Here is a 17,617-nt window from a genome sequence, read left to right as displayed (position 1 = left end):
GTTGTCTGGTCAGGTCAGGTCTACCGGAATGAGTCTCCTGTAAAGTATACTTCAAACGCAAAGAACATAGTAGACATCCCATGAAATGAATTTCGATGCAAATTAGTCAGTAAAGCATTCCACTGAATACTGCTTTGCTAAATGGTATTAGAAAGCGTTAAAAGCGTATGCGTCGAAATGTGTATAAGAAACCAGATCACTTGCTCAAAAGCACAACAACAAAAGAACACCATGGTGACGACCGGGTTTACATGATAGTACAAACTTCTGCTTATATATTTTTTGCTCTTTTCTATCATGCATATCGTTTATTCCAGAAGCTCCTCTTTGCTGCCGACACTACTGGTATAACATTTTTCTATTTCCATGCCTGCCTCCTTGGGACGCTTTTGCTCCGCTTCCTTTCTTTCGAGCAATTCACGTGATCCATGAAACCTCAAAAAATGAACTCACCAGTCTTTTTGCAAGAGTGTTGAATTCTCGCGCCTTGGTCGATTACAACGTGAAACATCCGAGAGGACGAGCGTTGTACCATTTAACGCCTTTAAACGCTTGATTCGACTCGTAGATAGCTCTGTTTGAAGTAAAATGAGCAGCGATCTCAAATTCACGCCAATATCTGGAGCGAAAAACAGCGATCCACTTTGCTACCTACTTGAGATCGATGAAGTAAAACTGCTATTAGATTGCGGCTGGTCCGACAAGTTTGATGTCGAAGAACTACAACAATTTAGAAGGCAAGATTGGACGATTGTTTCCGTAGACCCTGACACGTCGCTAACCCTTTTTTAAAAACAGGGTAGCCAAGCAAGCCGACGCACTCTTGATATCCCATGCGGATGTACAGCACTTGGGAGCTTATCCATATGCGAGAAGCCACCTTGGTCTGTCATGCCCTGTGTTTGCAACTATTCCAGTCGTCAATATGGGAAGAATGTGCATGTATGATTTGCATCAAGCGAAGGTCAACGAACAAGAATTCGACGTATTTACTTTGGAAGATGTCGATTCAGCATTTGATAAGATGACCCCGCTTCGTTATTCGCAACCCACAGCACTTCAAGGTAAATGCAAAGGCATTACCATTACGGCATACTCGGCAGCGCACACAATTGGTGGTACCGTTTGGAAGATTAAGAAGGATACCGATGAGATTTTGTACGCTGTTGATTACAATCACAGTCGAGAAAGGTAACTTGAGCACAATCTTTTGCCCTAGAATATATTCAGTCATTAACATGATTATGTACAGACATTTAGGAAATTCTGTTCTTAACGTGGGTACCAGTCAAGGTCTGGAATCCCTAGGACGGCCCACACTCATGATCACAGATGCAAATAATGCCGATGTTGCCTTACCCAAACGAAAAAGCCGTGATACTGCACTCTTTAGTAAGTGATTTCCCTTCCATGTTTACGCCATCACAACTTTCCATGGCCGCTATTAACGTGCTGTTCCCAATCATTGTAGACACTTTGGCCGAGACATTACGAAACGCTGGATCAGTGCTGCTTCCAACTGACTCATCCACCCGTGTCCTTGAATTGGCACTTATGCTTGATCAGCATTGGGCGAAAAATCAATTCACCTACCCCCTCATTCTATTGACCCATACATCATACCACACAGCCCATTTTGCAAAAGTCATGTTGGAATGGATGGGTGAAGATATGACTCGAACTTTTTCGCAAACCAGAGAGAATCCATTCGATTTCAAGTATCTTCGACTATGTCATCGTATCGAAGACTTGGAAAAATACCCAGGACCCAAGGTTGTTTTGGCCAGCAACCAATCACTTGAGACAGGCTTTGGCCGAGATCTCTTTTTGAGGTGGATGCGACAAAATCAAACGGAAACAGATGCTGTCAATACGTTAATTCTCACTGACAGAGCTGCTCCAGGTACTTTGGCCGCCCATCTGTACAATGAATGGTACGGCAGAAATCGTGCGGACGAAGCAGCTGCTGTTGCTGGCACAGACCGACCTGAAGTGCGATCACCGATAGAATACGAAACACAGCTTCACACAGTCATTCATCAGAGGGTGCCATTAGAAGGAGAAGAACTGGAAGAGTATGAGACAAGGAAACGCAATCAAGCAGAACGAGAAGCTCAACAAGCGGCTATTATGGCTAGAAGCCGAGTCATTATGGAAGAGGATGAATCGGATGCATCTGATGCGGATGAACCCGATGATGTGAATCTGGAAGATTTGCTCACTACGCAGTTTGATCTTTATGTTCGAGATGCTGGCAAGTCTGGTGGTTTCTTTAAGCAAACCCATAGTTATCGCATGTTCCCATACGTTGAGCGCCGAAAGAAGTTTGATGACTATGGTGAAGCGATCATGGTGGATCATTACAAGCAAGCGTCTGATATTGAGCAAATTGAAGAGGCTATGAATGCAGGCACAGGAGCCAAATTTGGAGGAGAGGTAAGTTATCGAACAGTGTTGAAGGCAGGTGAAGCTTTTTGCTGACCACGGTGTTTTACTAGGATGTTGACATGGATTTGGCTGAGCCAATTCTTCCAGCGCGGGATGAAACGCCTACAAAGTACATCTCGTTTGAAGATAGCATTACCATCAAATGCATGCTGCAATATATTGACTTTGAAGGTCTAACGGATGGACGATCCATTCGAAACATTCTGGCGAAGATTGCTCCCCGAAAATTGGTATGTGGGCTTTATAGAGTTTGATGCATGGAAATACTTGATGTTCATGCAGCGTCTAACCTATTTTCATCTTGATAGATTATCGTTCATGGCACACCGCAAGCAACAGAGCATCTCTCTGCTGCGCTCAAGAATGTAACACAATTCACCAACGATGTGTATACGCCTGATGTTGGCGAAATTCTTAACGTGTCAGCCGCTACCAATATCTACCGTGTCAGACTTACTGATGCTCTTGTGACCGCCTTGCGATTCTCAAAGGTAAGAAATACATTGCTTCTGCCGTAAAAAGCAAGCCGTATTAATTCTCCTTTTTCGCATCATATAGTTGGACGATTATGACCTTGCGCGTGTATCTGGACGTATCCACTTTTCAAGTGATCGGACGCCGACGCTCGATCTTCCATCTAGTCAGGATCAGATACCCTTTGAACCACCAGTCTTGGTGGGAGACGTGCGACTTCGAGAGTTCCGAAAAGTCCTTCAAGCAGAAGGCATTACCGCTGAATTCAAAGGCGAATTACTTCTTGTGTGCAATGACCATGTCGTGGTTAGGAAGGTAATGTTCAAATTGTCACTATGGATGTTTGGATAAAGTCAAAATAGCGTTAACGCCAAATGATTTTTTAGATGGGCACTGGTCAACTCCTTCTAGAAGGATTACTTTCACCTGATTATTACAAAATTCGGTCACTTTTGTATGCACAGCATGCTATTGTATAGTTTTCAATGCTCTAGATTACCTCATAAACAACGTTTTTATTGTTTCATACTTGATTTTTTTATCTCAGCGGTGTGTGCAGCCATCGTCTTGGACAGTGGGAATGATTGAACTACCTGCCCGGAAACCCCTTTGACAAGACATGACATGCAGCATGTTGTTAACAGCTGAATGCGCATTACTCTTCGGCTTCTAGCAGAGTTTGGTATGACCTTGTAACCAAAAAAATAAAAATAAAATAATTGAAAATTTACAAGTCTTCTTTCGTTCCCGTAGTAAAACCGAAATAGCTATTTAATTCATTTTAACACTTGTCTCGATTGGCCCCTCATCCTTAGCCGACTGTGCCGTTTTACATCTTTCATACCTAATATCAATACTGACGGCATGTGTATGTGCCTGAAAATAGGCGTGTGCTAAAGCTATACGGTACATAATAACTCATTGCATAGCACGATAATAATGGCCATGGCCGAAATTAACCATAATGGGTTTAATTTGCAGTTGGAGGATGCGGAGCAAATCAATTTGTACAACAGAAATTTGATATCGTAGATCCGAGTCCCTCTAGCTCGCTCCCATCCTTTCCTTTTTGCCAGGCTCACTTCATCCCAGCTTCATGGAAAAGGGATATCATCAGCTTTCAACTTTACACAGTGGCCAGTCTGCCCACTCGCTTTTGCCCGGCTCCTACTATGATCCCTCTCCCAACATGGCTCACGACTTTCACCGTAAGACTGAACATGGATACAGTCGATCGCCCTCTCCTTCCGTAACCAAAGCGCAACGTCGTCGAGAACAGTATGCTGGTTCATACTCTAAGCGTTCATCATGCGGTGTGTGCGATTGTGTGATGTGGCTGTTTATCATCATACTGTTCGCTATTGGTGTATACTGCCACTTGCACGCATCGTCTATCTTGTCTTCCGCAGACAACTGCCCTTCTCAGTGCCTGCAGTCCTGTTACAGCCAGTACCCTCGTACGCTGGATGATTGCGATCTGAAAAGCTGTGATTCGCAATGTAACCCTCAAGCAGCGCAGGCAAAGACATATTTGCTGGCGTCCATCGGCACTATTGTCGCTGGTGTCATGACCACGTTGATCACACTTTGCATTCGCGTGTGTCCGGGCTTCGGTGCATTATGCTACCGAGATTCATGCTGTGCCATTATTTGAAGGGTGGCGCCACACCTCCTGTCATTCTGCTATAAACATTTCTTTTTTATTTATTGTTTTTAATTTTTGTTTCGTGCTAACCTGCCCTCTACTTTTTATGCTTCAAGCCATTCTATTTTACAATGTGAAATTGCTGTCCAGTCTATCTAAATAAATAAGACTCTCCAGCTTTTAAATAACCGTTTCCATCTCCTTGATCACCTGGTTGTAGTCAAACTCTTGAGGTTTGCTGTGGAATATCTCAAGTAGCTTTCTCTTGCTCTCGCCTCCAGTGACATAGAATTGCTGGAGAGCAAAAGCAAGGTACTGAGCATTAGCAGGACTCAACAACTTGGTATCGGTGATTTCACCCTTCATGAGAACAATATCCTTGGAGCTAATGAGTTCAGGGAAATGGGTGATGGTGAGATAGGGACGAGCTTCTTCGCCTTTAGTCTTGAACTCGAGCAAAGAAGTGAACATGGCTTGGTGGTAAATGAACTGAAGCAAAAAGAATTCCACACCTTCGTCACGAGGGACTGGTACAATGAACTACAATAGGAACGTCAGTCCTGCCGACAGACGATGTAGATAGAATATAAAAAAGTACACTTACCATGGGGAACTTTAAGCTGTTCTGGTACAAGGTACCATAAACGTGTGCTGGAATACTAGCAGTGATGCAGTCTTTGTCAGCATGGTATTCTGTCCAAATCTTGTGAATGGTCTCAGCATTTTCTTTCTCGAGCAGTTCCAGCTTGACGATTTTATCAAGTGACTGACCAAAACGTAGGCATTTAGTATGACACTCAACAAAATATCAGACAGGGTTAAATATACTCACGGGAGCTGAAGAATCATATGGCGTACTGGCAGCAGCAGCCACTTGACTTGGAGAGCGCTTGGAGGTGGCAGATGGAGCAGTGGCCTTAACAGCAGCTTCAGCTTTCAATCGCTCAGCTTTCTCCTTGGAAGCCTTCTCGGCAGCCTTGTTTCTCTGAATGCGGACTCGATCAGCCTCTGCCTTCATCTGGGCTTTGAGATCTTGAACGGTGTTGGCTCCCTTCCTAAATATCAATAAACATTCGAGAACATCAGTATGCTGAGTAAATTGTCAGGTTTCGTGTCAGCCAGCCAGCGGTATGAAACACATACTTTTCAGCGATTTCCTTCAGCTTGTTAGCATATTTGGAGTCGTAGTCGATGGTCTTCTTTGTTGCCTCAGTGGCCATACTTCTAAGAGAGGCTATAGTAGTGTAAATAAGGGTGGCTATGGAGGGAATGTAGGTGACTAGTGAATGTTACCTTGACCATTGCGGGAGAAAATCATGGGAGAAAATCCCGAGACCACTTCAGCATTTCTGGTTTGCTGTCTAATGGTAGCATGGATGGACTTTGAAGAGAATCTAGCTGCTTCCAAGCAGCGCCTGGCTAGCATGGTGGACATTTTCTGATTGAATTGGAGTTGTACAGTCGCTTGTCTCAACAACCGGTGGCTGGCGAGTGTGCCTGGGTTTATGTGACTGGCAAAATTTCAAAAAACTACCATCAACTTCCTCGACCAGATTCACAGCACCTTTCCATTCCATTCTCAACATGCTGGCTGCTACCGCTCGCGCAGCTTTGCGCCAAAAGTAAGAACCTATTCTGAAGTGCTGATGTGAGGAATGAACGCTTCCAATTGCATAACACTAAACCGTCTTCTTCTCTAGCAGTCGAATGCCTTTCCATTCTGACCTGGTTACACCTATCAGGGCCAGACAGGTAATTACAATGAAGCAGTTATAGCCTTGGTCAAAGTCTCCAGTCACCTGGATGATATCGGAACCCAAGTGGATGTTTGTTTTTTTGGCTAAAAAGCTCTCATATTAGATGTCAACTTTGATGACCGGCAGACAACAATGGATGTTAAGAGACAATATGAGCAACGTCTCAAAGCGTACCGTACTTCCAGCACTCGGTGTCCACATGATCCATCAAAGCTCAATTCGCTTCTATACCACCCCTACCGAACAGACTGCAAGCGCGCCTGTTACCATCGATTCGTCCGCCGCCACACCTGTCACTTCTCCCGATGTCACCGCCAATGTGGCCGAGGTTGTATCTAACGCCCCTACCAGCGAGGCGATTACAGCAGCAGCAGCACAGATTGGAGATTTTAAGGCTATGGGACTGTGCAACTATACACCTGTAGGCGCGTTGGAGGCAGCATTGGAGGCTATTCATGTCAGCACGGGACTTCCCTGGTGGGCTGCTATTGCTGCTGCCACTGTGGCTATTCGTGTTTGTATGATACCACTCAACATTAAGGTCCAACGCAACAATGCTCGTGTATCCAATATCAACCCGGATTTGCAAAGGATTATGAATAACGTCAGCGAGGCCAAGAAAGCAGGAGACCAAATGGCCATTGCCAAATATTCACAACAAGCTCAACAATTGTTTAAAGATAATGGATGTCACCCTGCAAAGTCACTTTTGCTTCCTGTTGTTCAAGCTCCTGTCATGATTTCTTTCTTCATGGCTCTCCGAGCTATGGCTGAGTTACCTGTTCCGGGATTCCTGGATGGTGGTTTAGCTTGGTTCACGGATTTGTCCGTCAAGGACCCTTATTACATTCTTCCCGTGCTTTCATCCGCTGGTATGCTTGCCATCTTGGAAACTGGTAGTGAGACTGGAGCAGCCAACCCACAAGCTGCTGGTATGAAGAATTTCTTCCGTGGTATGACTGTGTTGATGATTCCATTCACTGCTTGGATGCCCAGTGTAAGTCCTCCGTGCTATATGAACTTTCCTTACCATGAAATTTTTGACTCACAAAAAAAAAATTTTTTTTTTGCTATTGCAGTCCGTTTTCGTATACTGGGTGACCAACAATATGTTCAGTTTGGGCCAGTTTTTGGCGCTCAAGGCACCAACTGTCCGAAGTGCACTCAATATTCCACAGCTCGTTAAGCCTGCAGCCGAGCTGCAGAAGAACAGCAAGGGTTTCGTACAAACTTTTAAGGAACAGACTGCTTCATATCAGAAGACGGAGAAGGAGCGCATTGTTCGTGAACGACAGCAAGCTGCTGCTATGGCCCGACGTTCCAGCAAGCGTCGCTTTTAGATAGAGGAGAGACATTTAAGGGCTCATTAAAATAAAAGTAGTAATCTAACAAACATAGAAAAATAAAAATCGTTACAGCGCAGCATAGCACCGCTCTACCTTGTTCAAAGGACGATGAGGTTCCTGGTCTGGGGCATCAACACCCATATGTCATCATTAGCACCCGCTACTCAAACAGGCTGATGTGTAACCAAATAATAATTTGGGCGATGCATGCGATTGACATGACATTTGCTTGAAAAGGTACTCATCGGCACATGCGATTGGAAACAGTAGTATGGATCATTGGGGCAATCCTCCAAAAACAGCAGAAAACCCATCCCTCTGCGCGCGAGGTACGGTTTACCACAATATGTCAAATGATGCAAAGAGGAGGTCTGTATTGTGTGAAATGGTATGAACAGAAAATGGGGATAAGATAATATTACATTTGGAAAAGGAATGGACACCAAGGGCGATATGTTATAGAAGTGAATGGAACGATCAAGTCAAGTAACGGCAAAAATTGAGGCTAGCTTTATCTTTTTCCTTGAGATGTTTTTAATTTTTTTTTTTGGGTGGGTGAACTATCCAGATTAGCCAGCTAGTAAGCCAAATGCACCGTGTCTTGTTTGAAAATCTCTCTCAGAGAGATAGGAGCCAGCAAAACCGAGACGTCTTAAAAGATTGACTGTTGTGCACAGTGAGGGATGGCACAGCCATCCAAGCACTTTCTTAGTCAAAGTACCAGTGGACAGTACCTACGCCAATGGAGGATTTTCCAACGACTTTGTTAAAGAGTGCCTGAGTCATGTCGATTTGGCCTTTGCTGGGACATGAAGCACAGCAATCGGCGACCTTGGCTTTAGCAGTGCCATGGGGACCGGTGATGGTCACATATTTGCCACAGTACTTGCTCTTCTTGTTTTGATTACCGTACTGGTTTAAGTTCTGATGTACAAATGTCAATTAGGAGAAGGCTCAAGCGATTCATGCTACTTGTATTTCAACTTACCAAAGCGATGATCATAGCATCATCTGCCAAATGGCCACCACAAGCACCCATGTCGCCGCCTTGCTTAGGATCGGAAGGAGTGAACCAGGTACCACGACCAGAATAGGTGGTTCTACGCTTTTGAACCGGTGCGGCAATAGCCATGATGGTGAAGATCAAAAGAGCTGCAAGGAAAGCAATGCGGTTCATTGTGTGAGTGCTGAATGAAAAGGAAGAAGGACCGATGAGCTTGTTATATAGGTTTTTTTTTTTGAGCATGGGGATGGACACTGATCAGAATTTTGTACGCGGGGCATGGCATCTCAACGGCCTTGGAAGTGTGCTGATGTCCAATTTTTTTTTTTTTTTTTGCTTTCGGTTGCTCTTTTTCATTTCCGGCAATGAGGCTCAAATCAGTATTTTTTGCATTGTTGATGGGCGATTCTTGCATATAACTTTTGGGCAATCAAAAACGTGTACGGACTCATGTTTGTGGCGGTCAATAGCTATTCGTTCGTTTTCATCCATGTCGCTTGAGTCAAGCACTCCATGGGTCTCAGCAAAAGAGCCTCGGTGCTCATTAGCTTTTGGAAGGCTGAGATAGATGAGATGTCGGAATGACCTTGTCACACCGCTTCGTTCGAGAGCGCGCAGGGGCCAGAAAAGTTAAAAGTCGTGGACCGCCACCACTATAACTCTCTTTACCTGAGGTCGCTCTCACATGACCTAGGCACTTAACCAAATGCATGCATGGCCGTGCCTTTTATTTTATTGAAGAGGAAAAACCGTACGAACTGACCTGACGTCAATTTACTTTTTATCTATCATGACTAAAGACAAGATGTCTGTGAAATACGATGAAATGCTCGGTCCCTGCAGTGTGCATGGCAATGGATTTCCAAGGGCCAGGAGATTGGTGGCCCGCCTCCTCGCTTACCCTAAGCCGAGTCAGGGGCAGGCAGGCCCACTTCATTTGGCAATATCTCAACCAACGTTTCCTTGAACTTGGCAATCTTGAGGGGCGACAGCCGATTTCGCGTACGTGACTCAGCAAAGAGGTGTATAATTCGGAAGAAGATTGTCCTTATTTTCATACTCCATCCATTCGCTTGACCATTAAAATGGAAAGAACCCGACTTCACCAGGGATCTCATGCCATGGCCTGTCGTACAATTTTGCGAAACGAAGAAAACGGGAAGTCATTGTACTTTTTTGGCTGAGCCGGACGAGAGTCGACGACAAGACGATGTAAGCAGAAGAAATTTCCGCACTGATGTCAAAAAAAAAAAAAACAACCGCTCTCTCCATTCATGTCGCCGACTTAATATCAATAAAGCAAAGAAAATTTTTACTACTGTTCAACAAAGATGTTCGGCCACAAATTACTAAACGGATGGACGTTTGACATATTGACATAGTCATTTTTCATAAAAACGATTTTCATTGACTGGGGCCCTGGTCAAAAGATAGCGGTATTCCCTTTTGCGTAGTTGAATGTCGTTGATGTTTGATTTGGCATTGCTTGAGTATAAAGTGGTTGGAGCCGAGCATTTACGTCTTACAAAGAAAAAAATATACACCACATCACGCTAACGCATACTCGGTTACAAACCCGAAACCGCCGTTCACGCCTTATTGGGATATCCGTAGGCCGAACCGTTAACGGCAATGCGTTCTACCCGTACGCTACGATCAGCCACAGCCACTTTGCTCTCCACTCCACTCCACTCCACCCCATTCAGTGGTGGTGTGGTGTAAGTAGCACACACATCGGGGTGGCGAATGGAAAAAGAGGCGAGGGCCAGGCAGGTATACCTCGATAGTATGTGAGGATATAGCGCAACTTCATGGGCCAGGTTCGAGCCTTGCCAAGATGATGTAGACATGTTTGTGCCACAACGGTCGAACCAGATCAACACTTTTACAGACAGACACTACTTCGTCCGTACCACCTTCATACGTTGTAATGACCAAATCAAAGCTACCCGAATTTTCGTCCTTTTTTTTTTTGAACAGAGCCAAAAGCCTGTCAAGACATTTATTGATACAAAAATCAAACAAGTGATAGGGCATTCTTAAGAAAGAAGAGAAGAAATAGGTTTCTTTTTTTTTTCTTTGTAAGAAAAAAGATATGGTAGAGCAGAGGGGGAGTTGAAAAGTACAACAGAATGTGTCAAACCTTGCCGTAAGCAAGAAATACAAAAGGTTCAATGATGGGTATGTCGTCGTTTTATAAAAGGGAAAGGACCTGAAACCGTTTAGTGAGGATATGCGGTGACGAGCGCTCTATGATGGGTTACATGCTTAGTTTGAAAACCACCTCTCAGCATCGTTACCGTGCGCTTGTGGGACTTCGTCATCAACACGTTCATCAGTGAACCACTTGGCATCATCAGCATGAACACCAGGAATTTCACCCGTGACAGGAGGAACGACTTCATCATTGTGGACATCGGTGAACCACTTGCTGCTATCATCATTAGCATGAACTTCAGTGTCAGGAGTACCGACTTCGTCATTGTGGACATCGGTGAACCAGTTGTTAACTTCAATATCGTCGGCATGGATACCAGGAACATCATCGACAACAGGAGGGACCACTTCGTCATTGTGGGCATCAGTGAACCACTTGCTGTTATCGTCAGCGGCACCAGGAACTTCAACTTCATCGTTGTGGACATCATCGGTGAACCACTTGCTGTTATCGTCATCGGCATGGAAGCCAGGAACTTCATCATTGTGGACATCGTCGGTGAACCACTTGCTGTTATCGTCATCAGCATGGAAGCCAGGAACTTCAACTTCATCAGCGTGGACACCAGGAACGTCATCCGTGATAGGAGGAACAACTTCGTCATTGTGGACATCAGTAAACCACTTGCTGTTATCAGCATCGGCACCAGGAATTTCAACTTCATCAGCGTGGATACCGGGAACGTCATCAATGATAGGAGGGACCACTTCGTCATTGTGGACATCAGTAAACCACTTGCTGTTACCATCATCGGCACTAGGAATTTCAACTTCATCAGCGTGGACACCGGGAACATCGTCAACGATAGGAGGGACCACTTCGTCATTGTGAACATCAGTGAACCACTTGTTGGGAGTAGCATCGTTTTCGCCAGTGGAAGGAACCTCATCGGAGTGATCTTCTGTGAACCATGTGCTGGGAGTTTCATCGTTATGGTCAGCATTGGCGGTGCCATCGCCGACCCACTTGGAGTGAGCATCATCGTCGCTGTGAATATCGGTGGTGGGGGTTTCGACATCATCTTCATGCCAACCAGCATCACTATGGTCACTGGTGTCCTCAACGGAGGGAACGCCGTTGTACTCGTCAGTAAAGTATGTATCATCTTCAGAGTTCCAGTGAAGATCAGTATGAACGTCGTCGGCGGTGGTAGGTTGCTCATTGCCGGCGAGTTTGCTGAAGATTTCATCGAGTTGTGAAGAAATATCGCTGTCACCGCTGTTGTCATCATCTTCGGTTGTCCAGTCGTCACCACCAACATCGGCATCATTCTTGTGCGTGGTCAGAGGTTGATTTTCAGTAGCGCTATTGTTGTCCAAGTATTGCTCATAAGGCTGGTCAAGTGACTATAATGAAGAGGTAACGGCATTTGATTAGCTTCAAGTTGATGCAAGCGTCTATGCACGAAAAGCGGAAAAAAAAAAAGTATTTTTTCTTGCCATGTCTTACCTCAATCAATTCTTCAAAGGTTTGAGGTTCACCGCTGTTAGTATCGTTTTCAACATCATCTTCGTTGGTGTGCCATCCAGAGACATCGTTGTTCTCAATATCATTGACAAGATCTGAAATGGCGTCGCTGTGACCGAAGGTAGGTGTTCCATTCTCTTCAGCATCGTCTGAGTGCCAGCCTGAGGGTTCATTCTCTTCGACATCGTCTTCGTTTGAGTGCCAGCCGGTGAGATCACTGTTTTCAACGTCATTCACAAGATCTGTAATGGCGTCACTGTGGCCGAAGGCAGGTGTTTCATTTTCTTCAACATCGTCCTCATTTGAGTGCCAGCCAGAGAAATCAATCTCTTCGACATCGTCTTCATTTGAGTGCCAACCAGAGACGGTGGAAGGAACGTCGTTGTCTTCAATATCATCTTCATCGACGTGCCAACCTTCGTCGTTGCCGTGGTTGTATAGGTCGTTGAAGATATCGTCCAACTCTTGGTTGGAGGGAGGCGTAGTGGGTGAATCGTTTGTATTCTGGTTTCCATCTAATTTACTGAAGATATCGTCCAAATCGTTGGTGCTGGGAGCACTGTTGCTAGCAGAGATTTGAATGGGATTGGAGTCGATTTCACACTCGCCATCTGCTTTCAAGGCAGTGAACTTCAAGTGATAAAGACCACTGGGATGACCTTGAAGAGAAATTTCTTTCTGGCCTGTATTACCCTGAGAGGCATCTAGATTTCCAATTTTAGCAAGGGACAGAGTGCACAGGATTTATGATTGGCAAAAAATTTCATTACCATAAGTTCCAAAGTCCGAGATGGTTTGGTTATTAGAGTCAAGGAGAGCAATGGACACAGAGGAATAGGAGGAGGGTGCTTCCCAAGAGATCGTTTGCAAGCTTCCCGGTGTCCAGTCGACGGCTAGATAATAAATGACGGGCGGTTAGCGTAACGGGCTCAAGTGTGGCGAAGCGAAGGAGCTGCGCATTAGGGATCGAAAACAAACACCCTAAAAAAAAACCATCGCTTTCTCCAACGCGTAATAGACATATAAAATTCGTAGTGCTATATACCTGCAGTGGACGAAGGCGACGTGATTTGGAAATCTAGAGGAAGATAGGTTGTTAATGGCGGTGGTTGGATAAATGGCTGGGGACATGAGACCGGGAACTGGTAAAGTACCTGAGCATTTCTGAGACAAGTCGTCAGTAGATGCGTCATTCAAATGTGAAAAGAAGGGAGAAGCATTTGACAAGGAGGGAAAGGCAATTGCAACAGCTGCCGAGATGAGCAACTTTGACGTGCCAAACTTCATTTGCCTAATAACAAGATGGAGAGAGTATGAAAAAGAGAGGCGAAAACCTTGACCAAATTGATATTGAGTCCTGCTACTCGGACTTTGAATCCCGCCAGCCTGCCTATTTTTAAATCATTGCTGTTGCACAGCTTCATTGAACCCATCCCCAGCCTCATGAAATCACTCTTTGCTTGAAGCCATGGCTGATGAGCCATACAGCAGAAAGAAGGTAGAGGACATTGAAGGGTACAGTCAAGAAAGAGACTCCCTCGATCTATGGTAAATTCATACTAAAAGCACTTTGGTTGGCGGTCACATAACTCTTCTTTATTACCTGCTATTTTTACACTGCACCTACCCTAAGCCAAATCTTTGCCAAACGAAAGCTTGCGATGTTGATATGAAATTAGTGGGATATCATCAACCTGAGGCATGCCCGTGTACTAATAAATAGATATGATAAAAGAACAAAATTATACTGAAAAATAACAGCAGCGATACTTTTGATCTACCAGTGGTTTAATTGATACTTATAAAGGTTGTGTTGTTGTATTGACGCTTACATGCTGGTGTGTTCATTCAAATCAATAACAAGTTTGGACAACGACCATCCAACGATGTGAACGCATCTGTATTGCTTCATTTTATCTTGGTCCTCAATCGGTGCTATGTTCATCCGTCGAATATTTATTTCGTTCACTATACATTCGGACATTGATTATAGAGTATATCCTTAATGCCAGCAACTTGGACATTCTCTTGCTACAACTACAATCTATCTATTATATTGCAACTTTACCCCACTGTGATTTACCTTTGGATGCCGTCGCTGCAGCGGGTAAAATTTCCCCAAAGGTTGCAATAAAAAACGTGCAATATCCGCTTCGACTGAAGGTGAAAAAATGTAATGTTACACACAGCCGAATGGATGGCCCTAAAAATTGGGTGGTTCTTGATTCGTGCACGTGACTCTGACTTGACAGATAAGCTTTTAGTGCTGTCTTGGAAAAAATGGTGTGGATCGATAGAGCAGCAGAGCTTGTTCCCGTTTTACTCCCTGATATCCACAAGTACTATGTTGGCGGCCAGAGGATCGCTCACGCGAGCTCTGGCTCTCATTTCCATCACCCTAATTCTATCCATATATTTCTTATCTAAGCGGTCAACCACTCCTCCCAGTTTGAATCAATCCAACTCTCTCTTGTCATCTGACGAAATCAGCTTCCGATCTGCTTGCGATGGGGTGAACTTTGATTCCATGTAAGTGACCATAAACAGCCTGTATATGATAATAATGCATCAGACACTCATACTGGCGATTAGACGAGACGATAGGGCAGTATGGGATGGTGCATCGTACAAATCTTTCATAGTAGCTAGGGATGGCTCGCTGACGTTACCAGAGCTCGATATATCTGCTGGGGATTCTGTTTGTGTGGTTGTTTTGGTAAGCAATGAGGGGGACATGGCGCGCACCCATCGGTCTTAATACTAAACCAAGCCCATTCAATTTCTAGTTACCTCTAACACCTGCCTTGACCCCTCACTTTGTATCTTCTAATCTCAGCCCCCCTGACAGCATCCTTACCTACGCTATTAGCACCACCATCCGATATCCTATCGAGCTGAAGCAACATTACAGAGCTAATAATTTATACTATGGATCAGCTTACTTCCCCCATCCTGATATATACCACCTCAAGCATACGGTCGAACATCGATCTCACTTTTGGTTACAACCATCTCGCCATCCATATAAACCCATCAATTTTGAATCCTCAAACCGTGTTCATGTCACCGCTCCCGATTTCAACGTTACAAAGTTACCTACCTGTAATCCTGCGAACCCCGAGTCATTGAACGGAAGATGGATCAAAAAGACGAAATATCAAACCCTCTATCCATTTGATTTTTATGGCATGTTTGATGAAATCCAAGAAGATCATGCTTTACATGATTATCTATTTGTGCCGGATTGGTGTCGTCTGGAATATACCAGCATTGGCCAGGGAACCCGCTGCCTTGATAAGAAGACCGTTCATGTATGGGGAGACGGTCATGTTCGACGTAACCTCAAATCTATTGCTACAGCCGATAGATGGTGCGACGCAGAAAAAGGCGAATGCATTTGCAATGATGATGGAGAAGCCTTTGACACGTTTAACTGGATGCAAGATCCCCTAGTCCCTGTTCACTTTAACAGCTCTTGGCAAGTTGATACCCAATTACATATCTTGCAAGCCGGCACTATCACTGGATCAGATTGGACTACTCGTTTTGCAGAATCGACAGAAAAACTACCTCAAGCTGATCTGGTGATCTTCTCACTTGGTAATCTTGATATTGCGTCCCTTCATGTTGAGCCACAAGCTTTCAAAGACGCCCTTATCCCTTTCGCCAAGGCGCTGAAGGAAGCTTATCCAACGCAACGTATCGTCATTCGAACACCTCGACAATTCGCAGGTGCGGTGTTGCAAGGAACTGGCTGGAGCGCTGGACGCAGTCAACTGTTTGCTGAATTGATCAAGGATGAATTGCAAGACTTGCCCAATATCGTGTTTTGGGATGTGGCAAAATTAGGCGTTGCAGACTACACATGTCTACAAGCCTCCAACAATAACTATGCCCATCGTCAGCTTGTTAGTGTTGAGAATCTACTGCTTTGGAACGCCGTTTGTTACAAGGACACCACTACTTCTTGATCGTAAAAGCCTATGATTTTCACTTTATCCTTTTTCGTTCAAAGGAAACGGCTAGACTTGTGATTGATTTTTTTTTTTTTACATATATATATATTTTGCTGTAAATGTGCGAATTAAACCGTTTGGCTGTGCTGCTTAGCTATTGGATAGTGCGTTGTGTCTCGTTATGTTTGCAGTGATATTGTTATAGACAACCTGCATAATGAATCACTGGAGGTCAGGTGAAAGATCCTTCAGAAATTTTATTGACTCGAAGCCAACTGTCCGCCTGCGCTAATACGCGATCTCATTCCACCATGGCAAAAGGAAGGTGCATCATGGCTCCAGGGAATCACACTGAATATCCCGAGCGGGAGATATGGTAAGACAGAGTCGATTATCCATTGGTCAACTCTGTAGCTGACGTCCAGTATAGGTATCCAGCAGTGGCGGACGGTTTGCGAGAAGCGACCAAGGACGGGGAACCTGTGTTCTCGCAGGTGGTATTGCGCCAGTTCCCGGATTGGTATATAGGAAGGGAGTCGGTAAGATAGGAACGACCACCCTTGGTGTGAGAAAAACGAGCAGGTTAGGTTTCATTCTAATCCATCGTCGATCCAGGTATGGATACCATTTCTGCGCAACGAGCTGCAGGTCGGCGTGAACGATGTTATTATCGGGCACAGGTACAGTTTCGTTACCATAAGAAAGTTGGATGCAAGAACAAATCGGCTAATCTGTATCACTTTCTGTTGTACTAGCACTGGTGCCATCGCAGCATTACGGTACGTGAGTCCATACTCAATGAACAATACTTCATAATTTTGTCACCAACACAGACTATGCAGGTACGCGGAAAAGCATCAGGTGAAAGGGATTGTTCTTGTCGGTGCGTACCACACCGATCTGGGAGACCCGGATGAAGTGGAGGCAGAGTACTTTCGCCAGCCATTTAATTATGCAGCCATTCGTGACAACTGCACCTTTATCATTCAATATGCTTCACCCAATGACGAATTTGTACCCATAGCGGAACAAAGATATGTTGCTGAACAACTGAAACCCGAATACCACGAAATAAGCAATCGTGGCCATTGCATTGATGATCACACATTTGATGAACTGATAGCTGCGTTGCTTCAAAAGATGTGAAGGGGCCGAGAAAAATCGTACTTTGATAAAAACTCAATTATGACTCCACCTTGTTAATCTGACCTCGACGTATGGTAGTATTCTAAAGAAACGAGCGTGAAAAAAAAATAAGATGATATCGAAGGAAACGGAGCGAAAGAAGGCTATTATTTAAGTA

At 44.6% G+C, this 17,617-nt stretch overlaps 9 protein-coding genes across 9 annotated transcripts; 6 read left to right on the top strand and 3 right to left on the bottom strand.

The window, feature by feature from the left end:
- Window positions 1-334: 334 nt before the first annotated feature.
- On the top strand, window positions 335-3,654 carry K450DRAFT_245918 (uncharacterized protein). The gene is made up of 7 exons (XM_051589827.1): window positions 335-737; window positions 799-1,191; window positions 1,253-1,392; window positions 1,472-2,436; window positions 2,499-2,678; window positions 2,757-2,939; window positions 3,007-3,654. The coding sequence occupies exons 1-7, from the start codon at window positions 589-591 to the stop codon at window positions 3,271-3,273; spliced, it is 2,277 nt and encodes a 758-aa protein (XP_051443661.1). The 5' UTR covers window positions 335-588; the 3' UTR covers window positions 3,274-3,654.
- Window positions 3,655-3,674: 20 nt separating this feature from the next.
- K450DRAFT_245916 (uncharacterized protein) lies at window positions 3,675-4,662 on the top strand. Its single transcript, XM_051589826.1, has one exon. It carries the CDS (start codon window positions 4,019-4,021, stop codon window positions 4,574-4,576), a length of 558 nt encoding a protein of 185 aa, XP_051443660.1. The 5' UTR covers window positions 3,675-4,018; the 3' UTR covers window positions 4,577-4,662.
- K450DRAFT_245913 (uncharacterized protein) lies at window positions 4,662-6,033 on the bottom strand. The gene is made up of 5 exons (XM_051589825.1): window positions 5,861-6,033; window positions 5,711-5,791; window positions 5,400-5,622; window positions 5,172-5,333; window positions 4,662-5,107 (listed from the first exon to the last, which is right to left on the bottom strand). The coding sequence occupies exons 2-5, from the start codon at window positions 5,785-5,787 to the stop codon at window positions 4,748-4,750; spliced, it is 822 nt and encodes a 273-aa protein (XP_051443659.1). The 5' UTR covers window positions 5,788-5,791; window positions 5,861-6,033; the 3' UTR covers window positions 4,662-4,747.
- Window positions 6,034-6,523: 490 nt separating this feature from the next.
- On the top strand, window positions 6,524-7,664 carry K450DRAFT_176039 (uncharacterized protein; the record flags this gene model as incomplete). Its single annotated transcript, XM_051584234.1, has 2 exons — window positions 6,524-7,321; window positions 7,404-7,664. 2 exons carry the CDS (start codon window positions 6,524-6,526, stop codon window positions 7,662-7,664), a joined length of 1,059 nt encoding a protein of 352 aa, XP_051443658.1.
- A 352-nt stretch (window positions 7,665-8,016) lies between these two features.
- On the bottom strand, window positions 8,017-8,853 carry K450DRAFT_281524 (uncharacterized protein). Its single transcript, XM_051593402.1, has 2 exons — window positions 8,659-8,853; window positions 8,017-8,594 (listed from the first exon to the last, which is right to left on the bottom strand). Exons 1-2 carry the CDS (start codon window positions 8,845-8,847, stop codon window positions 8,379-8,381), a joined length of 405 nt encoding a protein of 134 aa, XP_051443657.1. The 5' UTR covers window positions 8,848-8,853; the 3' UTR covers window positions 8,017-8,378.
- A 69-nt stretch (window positions 8,854-8,922) lies between these two features.
- K450DRAFT_245908 (uncharacterized protein) lies at window positions 8,923-9,260 on the top strand. The gene has a single exon (XM_051589824.1). The coding sequence runs from the start codon at window positions 8,984-8,986 to the stop codon at window positions 9,239-9,241; it is 258 nt and encodes an 85-aa protein (XP_051443656.1). The 5' UTR covers window positions 8,923-8,983; the 3' UTR covers window positions 9,242-9,260.
- Window positions 9,261-10,639: 1,379 nt separating this feature from the next.
- On the bottom strand, window positions 10,640-13,673 carry K450DRAFT_245903 (uncharacterized protein). The gene is made up of 6 exons (XM_051589823.1): window positions 13,513-13,673; window positions 13,404-13,436; window positions 13,129-13,251; window positions 12,341-13,062; window positions 11,707-12,237; window positions 10,640-11,597 (listed from the first exon to the last, which is right to left on the bottom strand). The coding sequence occupies exons 1-6, from the start codon at window positions 13,643-13,645 to the stop codon at window positions 10,896-10,898; spliced, it is 2,244 nt and encodes a 747-aa protein (XP_051443655.1). The 5' UTR covers window positions 13,646-13,673; the 3' UTR covers window positions 10,640-10,895.
- Window positions 13,674-14,650: 977 nt separating this feature from the next.
- On the top strand, window positions 14,651-16,467 carry K450DRAFT_245895 (uncharacterized protein). Its single transcript, XM_051589822.1, has 3 exons — window positions 14,651-14,887; window positions 14,951-15,074; window positions 15,145-16,467. The coding sequence occupies exons 1-3, from the start codon at window positions 14,703-14,705 to the stop codon at window positions 16,327-16,329; spliced, it is 1,494 nt and encodes a 497-aa protein (XP_051443654.1). The 5' UTR covers window positions 14,651-14,702; the 3' UTR covers window positions 16,330-16,467.
- A 124-nt stretch (window positions 16,468-16,591) lies between these two features.
- On the top strand, window positions 16,592-17,604 carry K450DRAFT_245890 (uncharacterized protein). Its single transcript, XM_051589821.1, has 5 exons — window positions 16,592-16,690; window positions 16,745-16,853; window positions 16,930-16,994; window positions 17,070-17,093; window positions 17,157-17,604. Exons 1-5 carry the CDS (start codon window positions 16,626-16,628, stop codon window positions 17,458-17,460), a joined length of 567 nt encoding a protein of 188 aa, XP_051443653.1. The 5' UTR covers window positions 16,592-16,625; the 3' UTR covers window positions 17,461-17,604.
- Window positions 17,605-17,617: the final 13 nt, after the last annotated feature.

This window comes from Umbelopsis ramanniana (genome assembly GCF_025399195.1).
Source record: "Umbelopsis ramanniana AG unplaced genomic scaffold K450scaffold_36, whole genome shotgun sequence".
In the NCBI taxonomy this organism is placed as follows: Eukaryota; Fungi; Mucoromycota; class Umbelopsidomycetes; order Umbelopsidales; family Umbelopsidaceae; genus Umbelopsis; species Umbelopsis ramanniana.
Note: the sequence above shows the minus strand (reverse complement) of the source record. Positions and strands in the feature narration are given on the sequence as shown.